The sequence below is a fragment of the Maniola hyperantus genome, chromosome 14 (assembly GCF_902806685.2).
Source record: "Maniola hyperantus chromosome 14, iAphHyp1.2, whole genome shotgun sequence".
Lineage (NCBI taxonomy): Eukaryota > Metazoa > Arthropoda > Insecta > Lepidoptera > Nymphalidae > Maniola > Maniola hyperantus.
In genome coordinates, this window is record NC_048549.1 from 5,718,198 (window position 1) to 5,740,162 (window position 21,965).

Genomic DNA, 21,965 nt, shown 5'->3' on the forward strand with positions numbered 1-21,965 from the left:
GGTTATGTCTTGAAACTTCTATATATAGTCCAGATTGCAGAAAACTCCGTTAGTGCGATTGCTATCGGCGGTACATTTGTTCGGGACTACGTCATCGATTGAACAGCGCCATCTAGTTTCTATTGTGGTAACCGCCACAATGCTGTCTATGGAATGCGCGTAGGTAACTGAAAGATGCCTATTCATTCCTGCCTTAAAGGTATCCAGATTGTACGAGTTAGGAAACACGGATGCTGGAAAGGTATGCCAGGCTTTAGTAATAGATACACATAAAAACCAGCCCTTCGATCGAATGTCAATGGTAAAGGCCTGATCATGACATTCTGATAAATCGTAACGGCTGAACCTTCGTCAAGTCTATAAAGGTATTCCTAACTTATTGCACTTCCCTATGTTCTTGGAAATGACTTACTCGAATTGTCGACGGATGGCACACAATTGAGGTAAAATTTTCTTCATTTCAAAATCACATGAAGCCACTCCTTTAAAATCAGTACCCTTATTATAAATGCGAAAGTGTGTTTGTTTGTTGGTTTGTCCTTCAAAATCACGTCGCAAGGGTGCAACGGATTGACGTGATTTTTTGCATGGATATAGATAAAGACCTGGACAGTGAGATAGGCTATTTTTATCCCAGAAAATCAAAGAGTCCCCACGGGATTTTTTTAAAATTTATGTCACGCGGACGAAGTCGCGGGCATCAGCTAGTCAGCTAGTTATTTAATATATTCCAATCTAAATGAGCTTGTTCTGTCCCCACAACTGGGAAATGTCTTCCCTCTGATTTTTCTATAACTCCCTATTCTGTGAGGTCACTTATTTCTAAATGTATCTGATTCATCACGCCATCGTCGCCTCGGCCTACGACTCTGGCAACTCTGGCGTTGGTGATTTTGGGGAGTCCATAAAGACTGGAATTTGTCTATTAAAACTATTTTCTTGCTTTATTCCTATAAAGTTAGACAATAAGTAAGGCTACTCGATAAAATCCGTTAAAATTAGTTTTATTGCAATGCAGATATTTGATGATATGATGATGATAACCACCGTAGGCGAGACGGGCGATGCTTCCCGTTCTACAGCATTCTTGACTTGCTTTTCGCATAACTGAGCTACAAACATTGCGCTCTAGCCCAATACTTGAACATTCATTTTCTTCTTCCTATAGACTTCATTTCGGTCGCGTCAAAATGCATGACTTTTGTCGATCCCTTGTTACCCGTAGTCTAAATATATAAAAATAAAAGGCGACTTACTGACTGACTCATCTATCAACGCACAGCTAAAACTACTGGACGAATCGGGCTGAAATTTGGCATGCAGATAGCTATACGACGATGACGTAGCTAAGGCATCCGCTAAGAAAGGATTTTCGAAAATTCAACCCCTAAGGGGGTGAAATAGAGGTTTGAAATTTGTGTGGTCCACGCGGACGAAGTCGCGAGCATAAGCTAGTTATATAATATATTAGAACTTGCTCTGGAGGTAGGCAGCGGTGGTAAGTGATACCACAGTGTAATGCCCATCGATATAAATGACAAGATATGGTCAAGCAAACAAAATTTTTCACGGTATAGAAACCAAATAAATCAGCGCCACCTCTTAGATACTAATGAACGACCCGTTTGAAATCCAGACGTCACTGAGGTTGCATTGGTGCATAAGCACCAATGAGTCGGTGCCATTTTGTTTGTTCAACAACCCTGTCCATACGAAGTAATATATAAGTGGTAATGCCAAACCGAATTTGAATCAGTATCGATGTTTAAATGAAGCAATTCAACTTCAGCGCCCCTGATGGCCTATAAAACGAAAAATATGTTAAAGAATCTACTCTGAAGTCTGAGATAATATATCTGTAATACCAAAAACCGCATAATTGGTAACTTTAAAACCGTGGATAAAACTGCCCAGTAGATATACATTGATTTAAGTTAAGAGAACCACTGTTGATTGCGAATATTTTCCCGGATGGGACACGCGACACAGCGCGTTTCTTGCCCGAACGACATTCCACACTCCTTACATTCCGTACCATAAACCTACAATTATAAATTACCTACTCTAAACATATCTACACTAATAATAATCGATATTAGCCTCGGTGTCTCCTAATCTAGAGAAAAAATAAAGAAAGCTTACCATACAATTAAAAGACTGACTGTTTAACAAAATAGAAGAAAACGTTTTGGAGTAATATTAGGCGCTGCTGTCGGAGACCTGGCGCGGCGTCACTAAATGAGGCGTCCGTTCTATGTTCCTTTTTAACGCGGAATACTACTTAATCATTATTAAATCTTGGACCTTAAACGCGAGAGATGCGAGCGCGAGTTTTTCTCTTTAATGCTACATAAAGATTATATGGAACTGATAACGTTCGATCGATCACTATTTAAACCTACTTGTTAGGGCCTCCAACTCCAAATGACTCTGTTTTTACCTAATGATATGATATTATATTCGGGATTTTAAGGTTCATCGATTTCCAAGGTTTGGAGGCCTCTAAACGAGAGCCCCGAAGTCCGCCACTGTCGTAACTATAGATATATGTATTGGCCTATTTTATTTTATCAATAGATATCCATTCTTATCTAAGAGTTTTTTATGCTCATGTCTTTGTAGTTCTTTAAAAAAATCTCAATTTTTCTTTATATTTAAAAAAATACGAGGGCACTTAGACTGGGCAGCTACAAAACCTGACGGCAGCAAAGGCAAGACGTCACACTGAACGTTCTTTAAAATATTTTTGTAATACAAGGAAAATTTTAAGCAGTTGACGTACGGACCGTTCGGGCAGTTGCGCAGTCATAAGCCTCGTGTTCAGATTGGACTGCTTGTTTTGTGCGTAACCATTAAAGCTAGCTACTTAGGGTAGGCGGGTTATGGTCGCGTTGTGTATGAGCAAGCCTTTCAAGTTCCAAGGATTTAGATTAGACTACTTTGCGCTCACTATACCCATGCTGCAATCAGACTTTCATGCAGCCTAAGATAGAGCGCGCTTGCCTAGAAGAAGCCTATTCACTCGTGACTTGAAGGTACCCTCCCATATTAAAATTGGAAGAGAAAACTGAAGTTTCATATCCTGGCTGTTCGAACTAGAAACGAGGAGGCAAATCGCATCGTACGTGTCCGTGGAATGTCAACTACGTACGGAAGCAGATCTTGGTCTTGCAGTAGGACCGATAGTAGAAAGGTGAAGTAGGAAAAGGCCAAAAAGTTCTTGGACACACTCTCCGAAATATCCGGAAGAATACAGATAGACTGGCAATTTTGCGTATGTTCCAAACTTTGAAGCTTAGAATTGGGATGACGACTATGTCAAAAATAAATTAGTTCTTAGGAACTATTTAATAGAGGGCATTCAAAAATTCGTAAAATCCACGTCCGCTGTTAGTTTTAAGTTTGCTTACCATTTTAAATTATCGATTTAACTAAAAAAGTAGGTACATCAAATTACGTCAAACGTTTATGACGTCACATGTTATATGTATGTCATACAAGATCCCCTACTATGAAATCGTTTTGACGTTTGATAAAAAGTCGCTGATTTGACTAGTAATCATCATCCCTGTTGACCAACGCTTTGTGTATGACCAAGCCTTTAACGTTCCAGGGAGCGGGGTCGTCGCTCCCAGCACTGCCGCAGACAGCATTCCCACTCGCGCGAATTCCGGCCGGCCACCGTTTTCGTTTCAAGAGAGAAGGAAATAACTTCTCCAAGAGGTCTCATTTTTAGGGTTCCGTAGCTAAATGGCAAAAAACGGAACCCTTATAGATTCGTCATGTCTGTCTGTCTGTCCGTCCGTATGTCACAGCCACTTTTCTCCGAAACTATAAGAGCTATACTGTTGAAACTTGGTAAGTAGATGTATTCTGTAAACTACATTAGGATTTTTACACAAAAATAGAAAAAAAACAATAAATTTTGGGGTTCCCCATACTTAGAACTGAAACTCAAAATTTTTTTTTTCATCAAACCCATATGTGTGTCTATGGATAGGTCTTTAAAAATGTTATTGAGGTTTTAATATCATTTTTTTCTAAACAGAATAGTTTGCGTGAGAGACACTTCCAAAGTGGTAAAATTTGTGCCCCCCCCCTGTAACTTCTAAAATAAGAGAATGATAAAACTAAAAAAAATATATGATGTACATTAGCATGCAAACTTCCAACGAAAATTCGTTTGAACGAGATCTAGTAAGTAGTTTTTGATTTATCGTGCAAAATGTCGATAAAATACGATTGTACTACGGAACCCTCAGTGCGCGAGTCTGATTCGCACTTGGCCGGTTTTTAGTATCACATTTTAGCTCTATTTAGGTAAAGGATTTAATCTTGGTATATCTATAGGCGTGATTACTAATGTTGTTGTAACAATCCCTTTAAGAACTTAATGCAAACAAGATAATTACCAATTATATTATTGACATTTCGCTGACGAAGTATTGGCACTCGAAGCGCGTAGACTTCGCCCACGTTAACTTATAATAATATGGCAACTCCAGTCACTACTCGGTGATACACAGGTGACCTGTAAATCATTTTAATAAAGTCCATCTATCTAAATGTCCCCAAAGGTGTGTGAAGTCTGCCAATTCGCACTTGACAGCATGGTAAGATATGGTTTGAGTCCTTCTCACTATGATAGAAGACCCGTGCTTGGTAGTGAGCCAGCCATGATGATGATTAAGTTGTAACTTAGACCTACTTAGTCAAAGGACAAATAGTTATCTATCATCTAGGTATACAGATTGTAACCAGAACGCTGGCAAAAACGAAGATAGTTGATAGTACTAATGATTACTGATACAATACCACAAAAAAAAACGCAAAAAAAAACTTACAAAAATCCTATAATTTTGTAAAAGTTTACCATTTATATTGCAAATAAAACATCTGACTGACGCTAGAGGTTAACGAACGTTGTGTAAGTAGGCCACTCGGAGTCAATGCTGCGTCATAGGCGGGGCACCGACTCGAGTTTTGCATGCTACACATTGCGGGTTTAAAAAATACCAAATCACTAAAACTACAAAATGAGGCAAATGGTTATTACTTATTAGTATTGAGTTTTGTTTAGGTAGTATAACAGTAACGCCTAAGATTTTCTTACTGGTAACACTCTGTATAACTGTATATTTAAAAGTATATTTATTAGTGTTATGAGTTTCACGTATAAGAATTTAGAAGTTATCAGCATGTACATTGTACTAAATTATTCTGCAGTAAGTACAAAATGAATATTGTGTAAATCGCAATGTATCTAGTAGAACTTTTTCAGAAAATTCTTCGTAAAGAAATGTAGATAACAGTTAATCGTGAAATCTACGAGAGATTTTAGTATTTGAAACCATGTGAAGAATCTATCTGAAGAATAAAATTTTCCACGCAGATTTCTAAGAAACTATTAAAATATTTACTGATTAAACATAATTAAATTACAATGTAACACTAATTAAAACAAGGAAACAGGAAAATGTGTTATATTATCAAAAAGTTTCTCAACGGGAACTCCATATTTTGCAACTGAACAACAATCAAAGTAAACTAATTTCTAATAGGTATTTATTATTTATGGGAATAATTCTATAGTTTATTGGTTGGTTTGTGATACTTTCCTTTTTGAAAAGAGCAACTGCTAAATTTCTTGCCCGGTATTTTAACAGATTCTGCTTTCCAAAGCGGTGGTAGGTAGTCTCAACTTCTCTTATGAGCTCTAAAGGAGGTCTAAATAAGACAAATTATAATTTGTCTTAAAGCTGTTATAATCAAATAATAATGATTAAGTATTTGACTTTAATAGATTTATTCTAAAACTTTTTTACCCATAATTAGTACCTACGTCTAGTAAAAATATTTGTGTCTTCCATCATTTCTTTTCTGTCAATACGTCCCTATTACTAAGCCTCCGCTGTTTGTCCATCTGTCTGTCAACGGGCTGTATCTCATGAACTGTAATAGGTAGAGTTATCATTATCATTCATTATCAATAGAGGTATCATTACCACTATAACAACGAATAATAAAAAAACAAAGATGGCGAATTTCAGAATCGGGCGAAAATTTGACATGCAGATAGCTATTATGACGTAGACATCCGCTATGAAGGATTTTTAAAAATTAAACCCCTAAGAGGGTGAAATAGGGATTTGAAGTTTGTGTAGTCCACGCAGACGAAGTCGCAAGCATAAGTTAGTGTAACATACTCTATTATCTTACACGTTGACCGGTTTTTATTTCTTCTTATACCTACTTACTATTTTTTTGGTACAATTAAAAAAACCCGACCAAGTGCGAGTCAGACTCGCACTCCGAGGGTTCCGTACTAGTCGTATTTTTTCGACATCTTGCACGATAAATAAAAAACTGTTATGCATAAAAATAAATGAAAATCTGTTTTAGAATGTACAGGTAACGCCCTTTCATAAATGATACCCCACTTGAAATAGTTATCTTACTTTGAAATTGAACATACTAACATAATATACATATAACATATTAGTACTGAACACATTTAATTATTATTTTTTGTGATGTATTCACAAATTCACGGTTTTCGGATTTTTTCCTTTACTTTTGCTATAAGACCTACCTATCTGTCAAATTTCATGATTCTAAGTCAACGGGAAGAAGTGCCCTGTTGGTTGCTTGACAGACACGACAGACAGACAGATAATCCTATAAGGGTTCCTTTTTTCCTTTTGAGGTACGGAACCCTAAAAAAGATGGCGAATTTCAAAATGGCCGCCATGCAATTTAAATAACTATTCAAAAAGTGCATATTGTAACATACTTTATTATGGTACGGAACTCTTCGCGTCTCGCACTTGACCGGTTTTTTTTTCTGGTTAAGAAAAGAATTCGTGCCTAAGGTAAAATGAGCATATCCAGCGGCAGGATAATTTCGTAGCTCCGGTGCGCAGGCGCTGCGAGCGTCCGGGCGGCGCCAGCCTTTCCGAGAACACCATGGAATGCGACTATTTCCAACTTTTACCTATTTGGTAACATTTACAATGCATGCACGCACTCGTACAACTACACTAGCAGATGTAACCTTTCGCTCCGGCTATTTGGACATTCTTTAGGCTAGTTACGAAGGTTTAATTTGTATTTGGCTTGGACAATGAACTTAAATGAACACATCACAAGTTTTCGATTATGATTATACATTTAAAATAGGTATATTTGGTACAGAGATAACTTGCATCGCGGGAATAAACAGGTTCCTTTTTGTCCCGGAAAATTAAAGAGTTCTTATGAGAATTTAAAACATCTAAATTTACGTGGACCAATAGAAGATCTGCTCTTCTATTTGGTCACAGATAGTTATCATCCCCGAGATAGACATAGGCTACTTTTTATCCCAGATAATCAGTCTTACCGGGATTTTTAAAAACCTAACTTCATGCGGACGAAGTTGCGGGCATCGCCTAGTCCTCAATAAAAATAATGGTCAAGTAATAACGCCGTCTTGCCGAGGCGGTAACCTGTAATAGTAATAACGGTAATTTTATTGATCGAGTGAATAGATTCCAAGGGAGCCGTAATATTTGCATACTACGGGAGTACAAGAGGATTTTACATGTAAATATGCTATATCAATGTATGTAAATGAAATTGTCAGCGCAGGAATAGGGTCGACCCACGAGCAGTCTAGCTGCGATGGCATCCGGCCTAACGAACTAGTGGACTAAGAGCCAGCGCGTGCCAGAACTTCGTTATTTTATAAAAGCTGAAAGTTTATCTGCGTATTGTCTCCAACACAGGAAGGAACGATTAGCTATTTATATATTCTTCAGAATAGTACCTATTAGAAATCACGCCATGCATTGTCAGACACTTAGTATTGTGGCAACCCCCTGCTAGACGCCCTTAAAGTTAAGGGTGTCTGGCAGTACAGATGTGATGTCTAATTTAAAAAAAATGACTTTATACTTTGACGTAAGATTTTATACACCTTGTACACCTGTTATCTCCCAAAGCCACAAATCACCATTATCCAAACTTCATAGTAGCTGATCGTTCCTCCCTATGTTGGTTACTAAGCAGATAAACTTTCAGCTTTTATAAAATAACTAAGGTCTGGCACGCGCTTGCTCTCTCTCTATAAACTCTGTACCGTATTACTTAAATGTAAAAGATAAATTTAACCGTCACAAAAAAGTTACCCTCTCTATCTACACTGTACTTTCAATTAAAAAACCATAAGTATTTCAATAAACTTAATTTAATTTAATACATAAAAAGACTAAGAAAGGCTGACTGATCAATCAACGCACCAGCCTGAACCGCTACAGTTAGACACTTCAAATATTTACAGTAGGTTTCTTTTATGACGGAGGCGCTTACTATTTTTTAAAAGAATTTTTGGTAATTTCTTCCCTAAGAGGGTTAAAAATTGGGAGTAAAAGTTTATATAAAAGTCCATCACTTTTCAAATTATATCTAAGAAAATTAAAGTCTCCTGAAACACGTCAGCCTTTTTTCATTTTTGACCGAAAGTTAGACTTTCGGTCAAAAATAAAAAAGGATTTTTTGGAAATTCCGTCCCCTCAGCGATTTTCAAAATATCCACACGAGCAAAGCCAGGGCGGGTCAGGTCATTTACAAAGGCCCGGTACCTAAGAGGAGCGGAGAGGAGATGTACAGTAAACCAATCAGATTTCTAAAAGATGACGTGATAATTTTTTACGTCATCTTTTTTGAATCTGATTGGTTGATTGAACGCATCTCCTCTCTCCGCTTAGGTGGATACCGGGCCTTAATTTTTTCCGTTCGTATTTTTCATAAAATCATACAGCCTTTTACACGCAAGACGTAAAAACAAAGTCAACGACACCTAATTTATCAAATTCTCGGAATATGTAGTCTGAAAACTACAAGGGAACTGATGAATCGACACACACGCGGACTGCTAAGCACATTATCCCTTTCGTAGTCGGATAATGAATTAGCCTGGACAGGAATGGGGTCGGCTAGTCTGGCTCCGTTGGCATGCGGCCTAACGACGCGACGGACTCAAGTGCATTCTCAACTCTATCTTGATACTAGAAATGTTTCCACAAATATAAAAGGGCTTTCCGCGTTTATTTATTTTTATTTTATAGACTTAATGAAAAGTGAACATTTTACACCACACTTTTAGACCAAAGCACTAGATAAAAACTAAGACTTGTGTTAGCAATTTGCAGCCCAAATAGACCGTAGTCTGTGCTAGGGCTAAGAAAGATCATCCACCTTGCACGATTCATAGATTTTGACTTAAAAATCACATAGTTAGGTACTTATTAAATGTTAGTTAACCTTTCATACAAAACATTCATACACATATTCATACAAACCAAACGTTTTAAGATGTTTGATTGTTCTTATTTATATTACCTATCAGGGAAATTAACCCATGCCTACCTAACGGTCCTTGCGTGGCATGGTACTGGAGACCAGAACCATAGGGCTAAGGGAAAGCTTTCTCAGTGGTAAGGTAGAAATAACCGCCACCGAAACCTTCCTCCCAACGGTATGTTTTGGTCAAAAAAGATTCCGACGAATTGAGAACCTCCTCCTTTTTTTGAAGTCGGTTAAAAATGGTTAACGCCCACAGGATTTTTAACTTTGTCATTTATATCGGACAAGCTGATACCCGCAACTTCGTCCGCGTGGATTTAGGTGTTTAACGGGAACTCTGATTTTCTGGGATAAAAAGTAGCTTATGTCATTCTCCAGGTCTTTTACTATGTACCTATATCCATGCAAAAAATCACGTCGATCCGTTGCGACGTGATTGAAGAACAAACCAACAAACAAACACACTTTTGCATTTAGAATATGGGTAGTGATTGCGTTACAGAGAGAGCCCTGTACCAACGTCTCTCCGTGGATATAATATAGCCAGGTACGGAAAGACACCTGGTACCGGAATATGCAGCGTTGGAAGACCCCCCACTAGGTGGACGGACGAAATCAGACGAGTCGCAGGGAGCCGCTGGATTTAGGCGGCGCAAGACCGTGGCGTGTGGAAGTCCCTACAAGAGACCTATGCATGATGATGATGATGACGGAAAGACATAGAAATTCAGAGTTTCAAGTTAGTCTGACCACTGCACCCACCGTGCTGGTTTGGAAATCTGATGTGAGCTGATGCCCTCTAAGTTGCCACCAACTTTTCTATGCTTTCGATTCGGTCTATAGGACTAAAACAATTGTATGGTACTCACCAAAATGCTCTCCATACAGAAAAGCCTGCGGAATGCAGTGGCAAGCTGACAGCTAAGCCCTCCGGGAAGTTCTGGATGCCGATTCCAATCGCCAAGTTTCTAAACAAAGATAATAACAATTATAAGCATGATGTAATTGTAAGTACACGAATAAAGGTGCCATTTTATATGCTTAACTATGGCTTTACTTGTATCAAAATTATGGGCAGCGAGACTAGAGATTCGTTTCAATGAGCGCCTGTAGAAGGATCTTGACATATTTAGGTAGAGAGATGTTATGTTACTACTAGCTGATGCCCGCGACTTCGTCCGCGTGGAATTAGGTTTTTTAAAAACCCGTGGGAACTCTTTGATTTTTCGTAAAAAAGTAGCGTAGCGTAATGTCACTCTCCAGATCTTTATCTATACCCATGCAAAAAATCACGTCAATCCGTTGCACCCTTGCGACGTGATTGAAGGACAAACCAACAAACGAACACACTTTCGCATTTACAATAAGGGTACTGATAGCATGTTGCAAAAAAAAAGATTCCGACGAATTGAGAACCTCCTCCTTTTTTGAAGTCGGTTAAAAATAGCCTCAATCTGACTGGTGTCAGAGTGAACTGGCGTAAGGGAACTCTTGTCCTGAATCGATGATCACTACCCATAATATAAATGCGAAAGTGTGTTTGTTTGTTACTAGCTTTATAATGTTTAGGTTGGGGCTTTGTTTTTGACTCCGGATGTTTTGAACTTCCAAGACATTATGCCACTGTAGAACGAAGCATTTAAGGTTCTGTCACTAATAATAGTGTTTAAGAGCTCTTAAAAAGTAAAACACAAAAGAAGATCCAAATCAAGCAAGCAATTGTATATGACTGGCAGTGAGCCAATTCTGCAATGGAAAGCGAAGGGAATCTCAGCGGATGTCGCGATGTGGCTGGCAAGCTTTACAATAGAAAAGTTCATTGCGATGAACCAAACGGGTACTTAACTATCTACCTTATAATAAACTAGACGATACCCGCGACTTCATCCGATCATAGAAAAATAGGACAACATTAGGTCTACCTGTGTCAAATGTACTAGCACGTGACACCTGCCTGTGACGGCGAATCCTCGACGTTTTGTTAAAAGTTTCCTAAACGTCGTCAACTGTGCTATTACTAATGTTGTTGTAACATTCGCTTTAAGAGCTCAATGCAAACAAAATAATTACCAATTATACTATTGACATTTCGTTGACGAAGTATTGGCACTCCAAGCGCGTAGACTTCGCCCACGTTAAATCGAAGCTCACTTATGGCATTTGCAACACCATCTCAATGATGCGAGCGGACGATAAAATCTGCCTAGATAATTGAATGGAATCATGGAATGACTAAGCCGATTGCAATGTGGCTTTGCATATCGCTAACCGCTTCTATAGCAATAGAGCTCAAGTTCTATTGTTTTCAAAGCCTATATTTGCCTTACTACGACAAGGACTAAAGGAAGATCCTGTCCTGACTAACGTAGTGTGTTTGTAATTGAATGTATAGATGTGCTGTGAGATGTTTGTTTCGCTGCCTCTAAGATACTGTAACGATGTAAACATTCACCGGAATGTTCACAAGGCTAAAGTTAACGAAAATAAAGGGATACATTTTAAAATTAAATTTTTTTTTGCACTAGATACGTGCGCTGATTCTTGATTCCAACGAATAAAAATTGTACTAATTCAGTAATAGACAAATCTTTAAACTTAACTATATTGATACTTGTTAACAGGTCTTAAGGGCTTTCGAGACGGTTAAGCGGTTTGACGTCAAGCGCGTAGTTTTGGTTTCCTTGATCAAGCTGCTTGACGGTCGCATAAAGCAGCTTGATCAAGCTGCGGCACTTTTATCATATCACGAACACTACCCGAACGCATCAAGCAAAAATATAAAATCGCATCAATCACCGTCAAGCAAGTAATGCAAGACTCAAGCATCAACCAAACACTGCAAACAATTAACATGCTTGGCTCAAGCAATAATCTACGTCAAGTTACAGTAATTATTGTTCTCTGCTGAAAAGGATAAACTTTACTAGCATTACTTTTAGATTCATCATTATAGTTATTAATAGTATACCTACTAGATGATGCCCGTGACCTCGTCCGCGTGGATATTGGTTTTTGAAAATCCGGGATAAAAGTAGCCCTTTGTGTTAATTCAGGGTACAGCTATCTCCATTCCTTTCATCAGTGGCATGAAGGAGTAACAAACGTCGAAACTTTCATATTTATAATATTAGTAAGACAACCCAACATAAATACTATTTGCACCAAAACCTAGTTAAACCTAAGATTGATAGTTGATAGCTTTGCACCGGAAATACCATGTGACTCGTGTAGTCACATGGTATTTCCGGTGCAAAGCTTAACCTTAATTTTCCAGTAATGTTTACTCGTAACTATTACATACAGTAAGCTACAAACAGCACTAGATTACAAAGTTGTAACTTGTACTAGTATCGAGTTCTTGCGACGCGGTTGGTAGTGATTTTAGCTAGTGGGAGGAAGACACCAGCATTCCAACGGAGGACGTTTCCCCCCGCTGCACCTGCCACCCCGGCTGCCTAGGAATGCGGCTAACTGTACACAGTACAGCCTCCGTCACCGTTAAACTCAACTGTTCCTTCCAAAGGTCATCGCCAGTATGACGTAATGACAGTGGACTATTTGCATGTCTTACAGCTTTAATTAGTTCGTACAAGTTATGGATACCTACCTTAACTGCATGTTTGAACGACATTAAAGTGAGATTTCTTTTAATTTAATGGAACATGGTATTGGACAAATTATTTCCTGTTTGAGATAATATAGGTACTATTCTGTTTTGGCTCTTTTTAGGGTTCCGCACCTCAAAAGGAAAAACGGAACCCTTATAGGATCAGTTTGTTGTCTGTCTGTCGGTCTGTCAAGAAACCTACAGGGTACTTCCCGTTGACCTAGAATCATGAAATTTGGCAGTCAGGTAAGGTCTTATAGCTGACATTTGGGGAAAAATCTGAAAATCGTGAATTTGTGGTTAGATCACACAAAAAAATTAAATTGTGGTCATAAACTAATAATTAGTATTTTCCATTTTCGAAGTAAGATAACTATATCAAGTGGGGTATCATATGAAAGGTCTTCACCTGTACATTCTAAAACAGATTTTTATTTATTTTTATGCATCATAATTTTTGAATTATCGTGCAAAATGTCGAAAAAATATGACTGTATTAAGGAATTTGTTCTAAAAAAATTATGACTTATGTCTTATTGACTTCAAAATATGTATAGTCCGCGACAGTTTGAGATGGTAACTGGGCTATGAGGCGAGGGGACGCCCCGTACACCGGACGTCACCCGCGCTTGCCCTTGTGTGCAGGGCGCTTCCTTCCCGATTGTCATCTCGACCTGTCGCGCTCTATAAATTATAAGTACTTTACACACATAAATCACTCTTATTCCTTCTTTAATCATAAGTTTCCATATCCATAGAAAGTAATACCTAGCATTATTATTAATTGGTATCATTGTGCTTGAGGATCTAGCGAATAAAACACGAAATAAAATCTTACAGAGAAAAAACTGAATGCATGCTGTTTCAACTTTACTGTAATCATACCGTTTTGATTTAACGCGGGCTTCGAACTCAAGTTCAAGTTTGTATTAAGTAGGCTAAAAACATTCGGATTAAAGTATTTTGATTAGTAGTGTAATTACGCCGTTTTGTTTACCAGCCTCTCTGTTTTTTAGCACAATGATGTTTTAATTTCAATGTCAATTTGTTCGTTGATAAAACAAATAATATGCAAAGCGTACTAAAAGTTAAAAATTAACCTAATTAATGTCCAGGATATGTCGTGTCAATGGAAGAGCCCTGACTTAGCTATTGCCGATGTAGCAGAAATAGAGAAAGGCGAAGTTATATTTTATATTTTGTTTATTTGAAAGTAATCTACAGCGTACTTACATAATTATTATTTAAATCTTAATCTAGTTTTTACAGGCCACAAGAGATTACTTAAAGTTATAATGAAAACTATTTTAACAGAATACAACAAACAAACAAAGTATCAAAAACATATCAACATACTTCGAGTCGTATATGATTGAAAACGTGAATGTAAGTAGGTACTAATTACGTAAACGGGCGACTCGGGAATTCTGGTTAAAAGGGTTAACTTAATAAACATGCGCGCGGAGCCTTTGAGCCGGTGAAAGCTGTCCGCTACGGGTGGCGCAGCGCTACCAACCAACTCGATGGTACTACACTGGCATTCCACTCACTAAAGGCCTAGACACAAATCGCGATGCGACGCGCGACAACATGACTGCGTTCAGTCGGGCTGTCGAGCGTCGCTACCATACTATTGTAATCACACGATACCATACCGTGTATACCATATTTAGTATTAGGTACAACATGCAGACGCGCGGCTCATATCGAACTTCAAACCAACGAAATGAAGAAGCTTAAGCTTAGGGGATTCGTCTGAACAGACTATGTAAAGGACATATCCTCGGTAGCTTCAGCGTGAGATATCGCAAAGACCCAGAGTCCTGTCTCCCTCATGCCATATTCAGATGCTTTAACACGATAGTCGCTTGTCAGCAGTCTCGAGCCCGGCCGTTGAAACGATAGATTGATAACGCTCAAACAGGTGTGGTCACGTACTAAAGGTTTTCGACAGGAAGATACTATACAGGAAGATTTTTTTGGTTTTGCACATTTTTTTAATGTTGTATAGAAACGAAATTCAATTATAAATTTTTTTTTATTTTTTTTATTTTACTTAAGAATACCTAAGTTATCGTTTACCAAAAATATCCACTTTTGAACAGATGATTAGGGTCACCCTACAAACGTTATCTTCAGCTGTTGATTAAAATACACGCACTCAAAACCGATGACGCGCGCGGCGGCCATTGACCTCTGCGCGCTTTAATATCGTCTAAGATGCGAACTTGGTACTTTTTTTAAAGGAAAAACGTCAGAGTCAGCTAGCGTGCTTATAGCGTGCTTTGTTTACGAATAGTATGACCATGATTTGCTTATTATATGGTGAAAAAATTATTTCAAAAAAGGTACAAAATTATGATAGGAAATGTGTTCTATTAACGATACAGAACCACTAAAAAAAATTGTGCAAAACCAAAAAAATCTTCCTATATAGCTACGTATTGGGTATAGTAAATACAATAAGGCCCGGTTTCCACCTAAGCGCAGCTGTGAGAAGATTCAGTTGATCAAACAGATTTTTAAAAGATGACGAGATAATTTTTCCCCGTCATCTATTAAGAAACTTATTGGTCGACTGAATACGTCTCCTCTCTGTTCCGCTTAGGTGGAAACAAACCTTAATAGGAAAAGCGGATCCATACACCAGCCGGAATAAACGCTAGGAAAAAGTGCAGAAGCGTAGCTGCTACGTGCTCTCTGGCCTTCGTACAGTTCTTTGTATTACAACTTTTAAGGTGCAAAAGCCGCGGTGGATACGTCGCGCATTGAGTCTTATCAAGTTCACAAAAAGTTTGGCATACAGCCAATATTATATACCATTAAATCAGCATTTAACTATGTTCTTCTATATAAAAAACAGAAGAGGACGACCAAAGAAAAGGTGAATGGATTGCATGAAAGAGTATATGCGTGTAAAAGGGGTGGATAATACTGAATTTTAGCACTGCTTCTTTAGAAGAGATCGTGTTATTATGTCTAGTAAACACTAAAGACACATGGTTGTGACTTTCATATCACCAGCTAAATGATTGGGCCCATAAATTATCGCATTACGAATGATATAGTAGATATATTTAATGACATTTTTGGTGACTAATATTCTATTACAAAATCATAAATGTCTAGCTAAGATTTACGGTGCTATTCAAGATGTTCAGCGTACTATGAAAAGAGCTATTAGGTACCTACTTAGGATTTCTCTCTAAACACCGAAACGAATTGATTTCTAACTTAAACGACTTTACAGGTCAAGAAGTTGAAACCACGTGTGCGATCGTTGAGTGGAAAAGTCCTTGAGGGTCATGCATTTGACGACTCAAAAGTGCTTGCAAATGTTTATTTAAATAAATAAAAATTTATTTCTATTTCCTACAATAAAAAGAAAATATAGTGAACAAAATGACTGGCTGTTGGAATTGACTGGCTGCGTTCATTGATTTACAAATTACGATACAATTAAATAATAATATGACGAATCTGCGTCACTAAGCGTGCTATGGAAAGAATTTTAATCGGAAGTGATTCGCTAAAGGACTAAAGTAAGCGATGTAGCTCGCAAGACTAGCACGTTGAAGTAGACTGGGCTGGTTACGTTTGTCGGAGGACCGACGGCCGCTGGAGCCGCAAGGTTCGCGAGTGGAGCCTGCGCCTCGGAAAACAGAATTTAGGGCGCCTCTCGGCTAGGTTGAGCGATGACATCCGGAAAGTGGCTGGCATCGCTCGAATGCAAAAGACCGAGGCTAAGATACGTTGGCGCTACTTAAAAGACCCCTATTTCCAAACAGTGGATTATGGTGTTATTGTATATTGGCTGTTGAAGATAATGATGATGAGAAGAATATTGAAAGAGTGAATAATTGAATATACCTAAGATGAGTGTATGAAACTTCGGATTCAGTGGATGCAGCTCAAGTAGTCTCTGCTTTATCCTGTGGGTTGAGGCATGCCACGACATGAGATTTTTGGCTATATATATTGGCATGAGGCGTAAAATTGAACTCCTCACGCGCCATTTTAACTTTTTGTGTCAAATTTTATGTCAAAAGTACGATTTTAGTCCTTATTTTACCTTATTTTAAAGGTGAACCGTAGTTTTGACATGACAGTTGACCCATAGAGTTAAAGAGGAGTCATTTTGTATGGACTATAGGTTCGAAATGTGCGGATCTTCCTACCTATAGGTTGTGGAGAGTGGAGGCAGATGAGCTGACCCATCAATTTAGCTGTGTCAGTTATAATGAGGATTTAATTATATTCTACAGATAAGTACGTAAGATTCACTATAAATTATAATCTAAAAATACATAACGGACCGAAAGGAAACCTCTTACTGTTTAGATAAAAATAACAAGTTTCTTTTAGTCTTATGCTAAGGAATGCGAGAGATAGATCTTTAAGATGGTTTATCTTAAATATGTTGCTAAAAATTTCAAAGTACTAAAAGAAACAGGTTAATGTAGTATCTTTAAGCAAAAAATTTGTAAATTCCTTCATCAAAGTCAATGACACATTCGTAATACTCAGTTACGAATTCCAATAGTTTTTGCACCATCTTCACGGTTATATCTAAAAATGCATAAAGTTATTTTCAATGGACCATTAAATTTATTTCGCAGTGCTGGCCACCAGGCGCAAGATAGTTGGAATTAGCCGTGTAACGGAATCGACGGCGCGCTATTATGTCAACAGTTTCGAATAAAAATTTTACAAGTGAACGGAGTAACGCTGACTCCGGATACATCCGAATTCCAATTACATCACAGACGAGACCATTTCACTTTCCGACCTACCCGGAAGTGAATTCCTAAGCACGATCATACGGCGCGACCGATATCGAGTAGCACGAACGAAACGGAGCCTTAAGCGGGTCGGGATAGAGTCGGGGACTCGAAAACGGTCGCAGAAAGCGTCAGCCGCGAGTACAAAACGCTGAAGCGGATGTGAATGTTCGATGGTGTTACTGGAAAATTAACTTAATTTTCATAGGCTTAAGTGTATATTGTGGTATGGAGAGTGGCGATCGTCGCGAAAGTAGTGGCAACTTTCACGACACGTTAGGATGGGGGCGCGCGAAGCGGAGGTGGCGGTGGTGTCGGCGGCGCGGGGCTGTCGACGCGACGGCCATTGACGACACCGTGACCTACATACCGCGGATCCATTCATGCCGTGGCCTCGCGCGCCGCTGCAGCTCGCGCAGAACTCCTGTGCGCACATTCAACACTGCGACACTGGAATTTCCATCGAACACTTGTATAACCTCGTGTCAGTCGTTGTCGCAATCGGATTTAAGCATGGCGGACCGAAGCCACTTCACCAGCACACTTGTTCAATTAAGTTTTCTAAAATATGCACACTTATACTCTCTTCGACAATGGCAGTATCTTTGTGCTATCGACTATACTATTGGTCTCTATTGAACGAGACAACGGATTTAAAATACATGTTTAACTTGTATTCACAAAACAGTTTTTGTAAAGGCATCCAGCGAAGACTTCCTATACCTTAAACTTCTAAATCCAATCCACAATAAGTTCCGAAGTAGTTATAGAACTATTTGTATGGTAGCTTATGATGACATAATATGTCGTAGATATTTTTTATATCCTTATTTTCACGGATACGGTCCGATCCGATCCGAGTGCGTGATCACTATAACATCATCAAAAAAAACACAATCGCACTAAGTTTGCATTATCATTGTGGACATCGCTATTAGCTATCAAGAAGCATTCGCAGAAAGCTGCGAAAGCTAAAAAGTAGGATGAAGGAAGTAATGTAAGTTTTAATAAAATGCCCTTTCACCATTGCCAAAACCAACTATGGCACGTGGCTCCTGTCTATAAGCAAAACGTGACTTTATCGAATTTAATTACAACAACAACAGTGAATCGTACCTTTACTCGACCGATAAGGGGATGTGGGTGTAATAAAAACTGACGTAGTACCTCCAAGTTAGCACGCGTCCATCTTAGACTGCATCATCACTAACCATCGAGTGAGATCGCAGTCAAGGGCTAACTTTGTAATCGATAAAAATAAATAAACCTCTAATCAAGCATTAAAAGTTCCACAAGAATACCTCGATACAGTTTTCTTCCAAACAATGTACACCACTACCCATATTATAGATGCGAAAGTGTGTTTGTTTGTTGGTTTATTGGTTTATCGCAACGGAGCAATGGATCGACGTGATTTTTGCAGGGGTATAGTTTAAGAACTGAAGAGTGACCCAGGCTACTTTTTATCCCGGAAAATCAAAGAGTTCTTACGGGATTTTGAAAAATCTAAATCCACGCGTAGGTACGAAGTCGAGGGCATCAGCTAGATATGTATAATCTAGATTAGGCAAATAGGGAAAAGATTGGCTATAGGTACAATATTATCATCAAACAATAAACAGATTTTAATTCATCAATGTACCTATTGCAAGTTTTGAAATGAAATGTGCATGAGGACTAAATTTTAGAAACACTGAATTATTAAAAATCCAATTCACCCAAGAAAGCACGTGACGTCAGCAGCTCCCTTTTTCAGAACTTATACCTAAATGCGTTTCTTGCATCTCGTCTCTTGTTGTTTTCATCAATTAAATAATTGGTGCAATTCGCATGGATTACCAACTGAAACTATAATCAACTGAACGAATATTCAAATGGATTGCCTAATGTTAATTATTTAAATATAATCTTCATTAATATGCTCCATTAACATTGCGAAACTGGTATGTCCGTTTAACCAATTTTGACAAAATTTGGTACAGATACAGCTACCATCCCGGTGGCGGATATAAACTCGCTTTTTGTCCTGGCAAATTAAAGTTCCCACGGGATTCTTAGACAAACCTAAATCCATAAGGATGAAGTCGCGGGTATCATCAGATTTGGTAAAGGTAGCTTGTATCCCGGAGACGGACTAAAAATCGGAAATCAAACAGATTCCACAGGATTTTATAAAACTTAAATCGATGCGTACGAAATAGTGTATGAATAATATATAACTGTACGAGCACTACGCTTTGTTTATAAGATGCCTTAACTGAATGCAAATTTAAGTATCGGTGGCAGTGTTTAGCCTTTTTCTCTTTCGAACAAAGCGAAAGAACTTTCTGATGATCTAACACTTGGCCAGCTTAGTTCTTGGCCCCAGACGACGTTATGTCATCGGAATTTTTGTAGTTCATTGGTTTTCTTGCTATTTTGTAACACACAATTTCGTATAGAATGGCGACTATTACTTACCTATTCAACTGCCGCTTTTTAACAGATTAGAAGTCTTCGTCAGTTATTTATACTACTACCACAGAGTAAGGATATCTAAATATATAAAAGGAAAAAGTGACTGACTAACTGACTAACTGATCTATCAACGCACAGCTCAAAGTACCTACTGGACGGATCGCGCAGAAATTTGGCAATTTGGCAAACAGAGCAATCGTGCGGCAACCCCGTGATGAACGAGCAACCCGAATTACTGGTCTACGTAGTAAGGGTCGCTGGTCGTCATTTACCACGAGATCAAAGGCGTCCAACTACTGTGTCTCTCTTTATACTGTGCTATTACTAAACGAGTTATTAAATGGATCCGAGACATGGTCGCTAGCTTTGAGCTTCTTAGGAACCTCTGAGTTTACCTACTCAGTGGGAGAGAGGTATGCTAGGACATGGTCGCTAGCTATGAGCTTCTTAAGAAACCACTGAGTTTACCTACTCAGCGGGAGAGAGGTATGCTAGGTGTTTCTCTATGTGATCAAATGTGGAGATCCATAGGAGAGCCAGAGTAATCGAAATAGCTAACCCGTTCGGTTGCGAACCTGACGTGGCAATGGGTAGGGCACATAGTTCGAAAACCCGCCTTCGAGACCCCCACTAGGTGGACAGACGACATCAAACAAGTCACAGGGACTTGTTGGATTTTTGCGGCGCAAGCCCGTGGCGTGTGGAAGTCCCTGCAAGAGACCTTTATCGCGAACGAGGTGGCGTGGACCTAGATCTCTTGTAGGGACCTATGTAGCTATAGTGTTTACACAATAGTACCTAATACACTACGGCCTACATAGTAACAACCATAGCTTTTACCAGAGATACATTCAGACTGATCACTTCCACAAAGCAGATTTTCAATAGTTTACTCTAAAAAATCGATGTACCTACATACATTAAAAAAACGGGTATTAGGTATTGTGTATGTAAGTACGAGTGCAATACTCTAGTAGGCACCTACTATTAAAAGAGTTTAATATATCTAGACTCTAATAAATAAACAAGTTTCTAAGAGTGTTTAATTATTTTTCATTTCTTGTTACGTTAGGTATCGTATGCGGATTGCGGACAGTGCAGGCCATCGAGCTAAGGTTGCGAGCGTAAGGGGCCAGGGAGTACGAGGGGGTCACGGGGTGTGCGCGGGGAGGGCAGGTAGAGCCGGCTGCCAGACAGCGAGGCTCCACATGGGAGGCTAACAGCAGCCTCTTGCATAGCTGTGATCACTAGTTGCCCGCGAAAGCTGCTCGCTCCACTTCGATCAAAATTTGATACGATACCTACTAGTTCTTATACACGGCCGATTTGAATAATGATACGGCTCCACTATCGAGCTTCAGCAAATGATTCAAGTTTGGGCAAATTTTACAACAGTTCGGCATTCGGCAAATCAACTGACCACACTATTCGGGATACGGCGTTTGAGTTTGGCGAATTTTTAAATAAGCTTGGCAAATCAGCTGCCAGATGCGACATACTGTGACAGTGCATAGTCATTCATGTGGTGTATTAGATAAATCTCGGAAAAACAATGAGCCTGCGGGATTTAAAAAATCTATATTCGCACCAACCATTCAGGTTAGTGTAAATGTGCGGAACGATACGATTGCCGCCGCGCCGGCCACACAATCCGCGATATCACAAATCATTTGACGAATCCCGATAGTGGAGCCGAACCATAACTGCCGGAATAACGTCGCTATTCAAGTATCGACTTAAATTGATGTCATATCTACTTTTATCAAAGCACAAAC

General features: G+C 38.9%; 1 protein-coding gene across 3 annotated transcripts in view; it reads right to left on the reverse strand.

Annotated features, from left to right (window-relative positions):
* The window catches only part of Zip48C (Zinc/iron regulated transporter-related protein 48C), a 104,471-nt gene that overhangs the window by 26,934 nt on the left and 55,572 nt on the right, over positions 1 to 21,965 (reverse strand). For all 3 annotated transcript variants that reach the window (XM_069502970.1, XM_034975310.2, XM_069502971.1), the window contains exon 6: positions 10,215 to 10,313. In XM_069502970.1, coding sequence (XP_069359071.1) covers positions 10,215 to 10,313 — 99 coding nt within the window. The remainder of the gene's footprint in view (positions 1 to 10,214; positions 10,314 to 21,965) is intronic.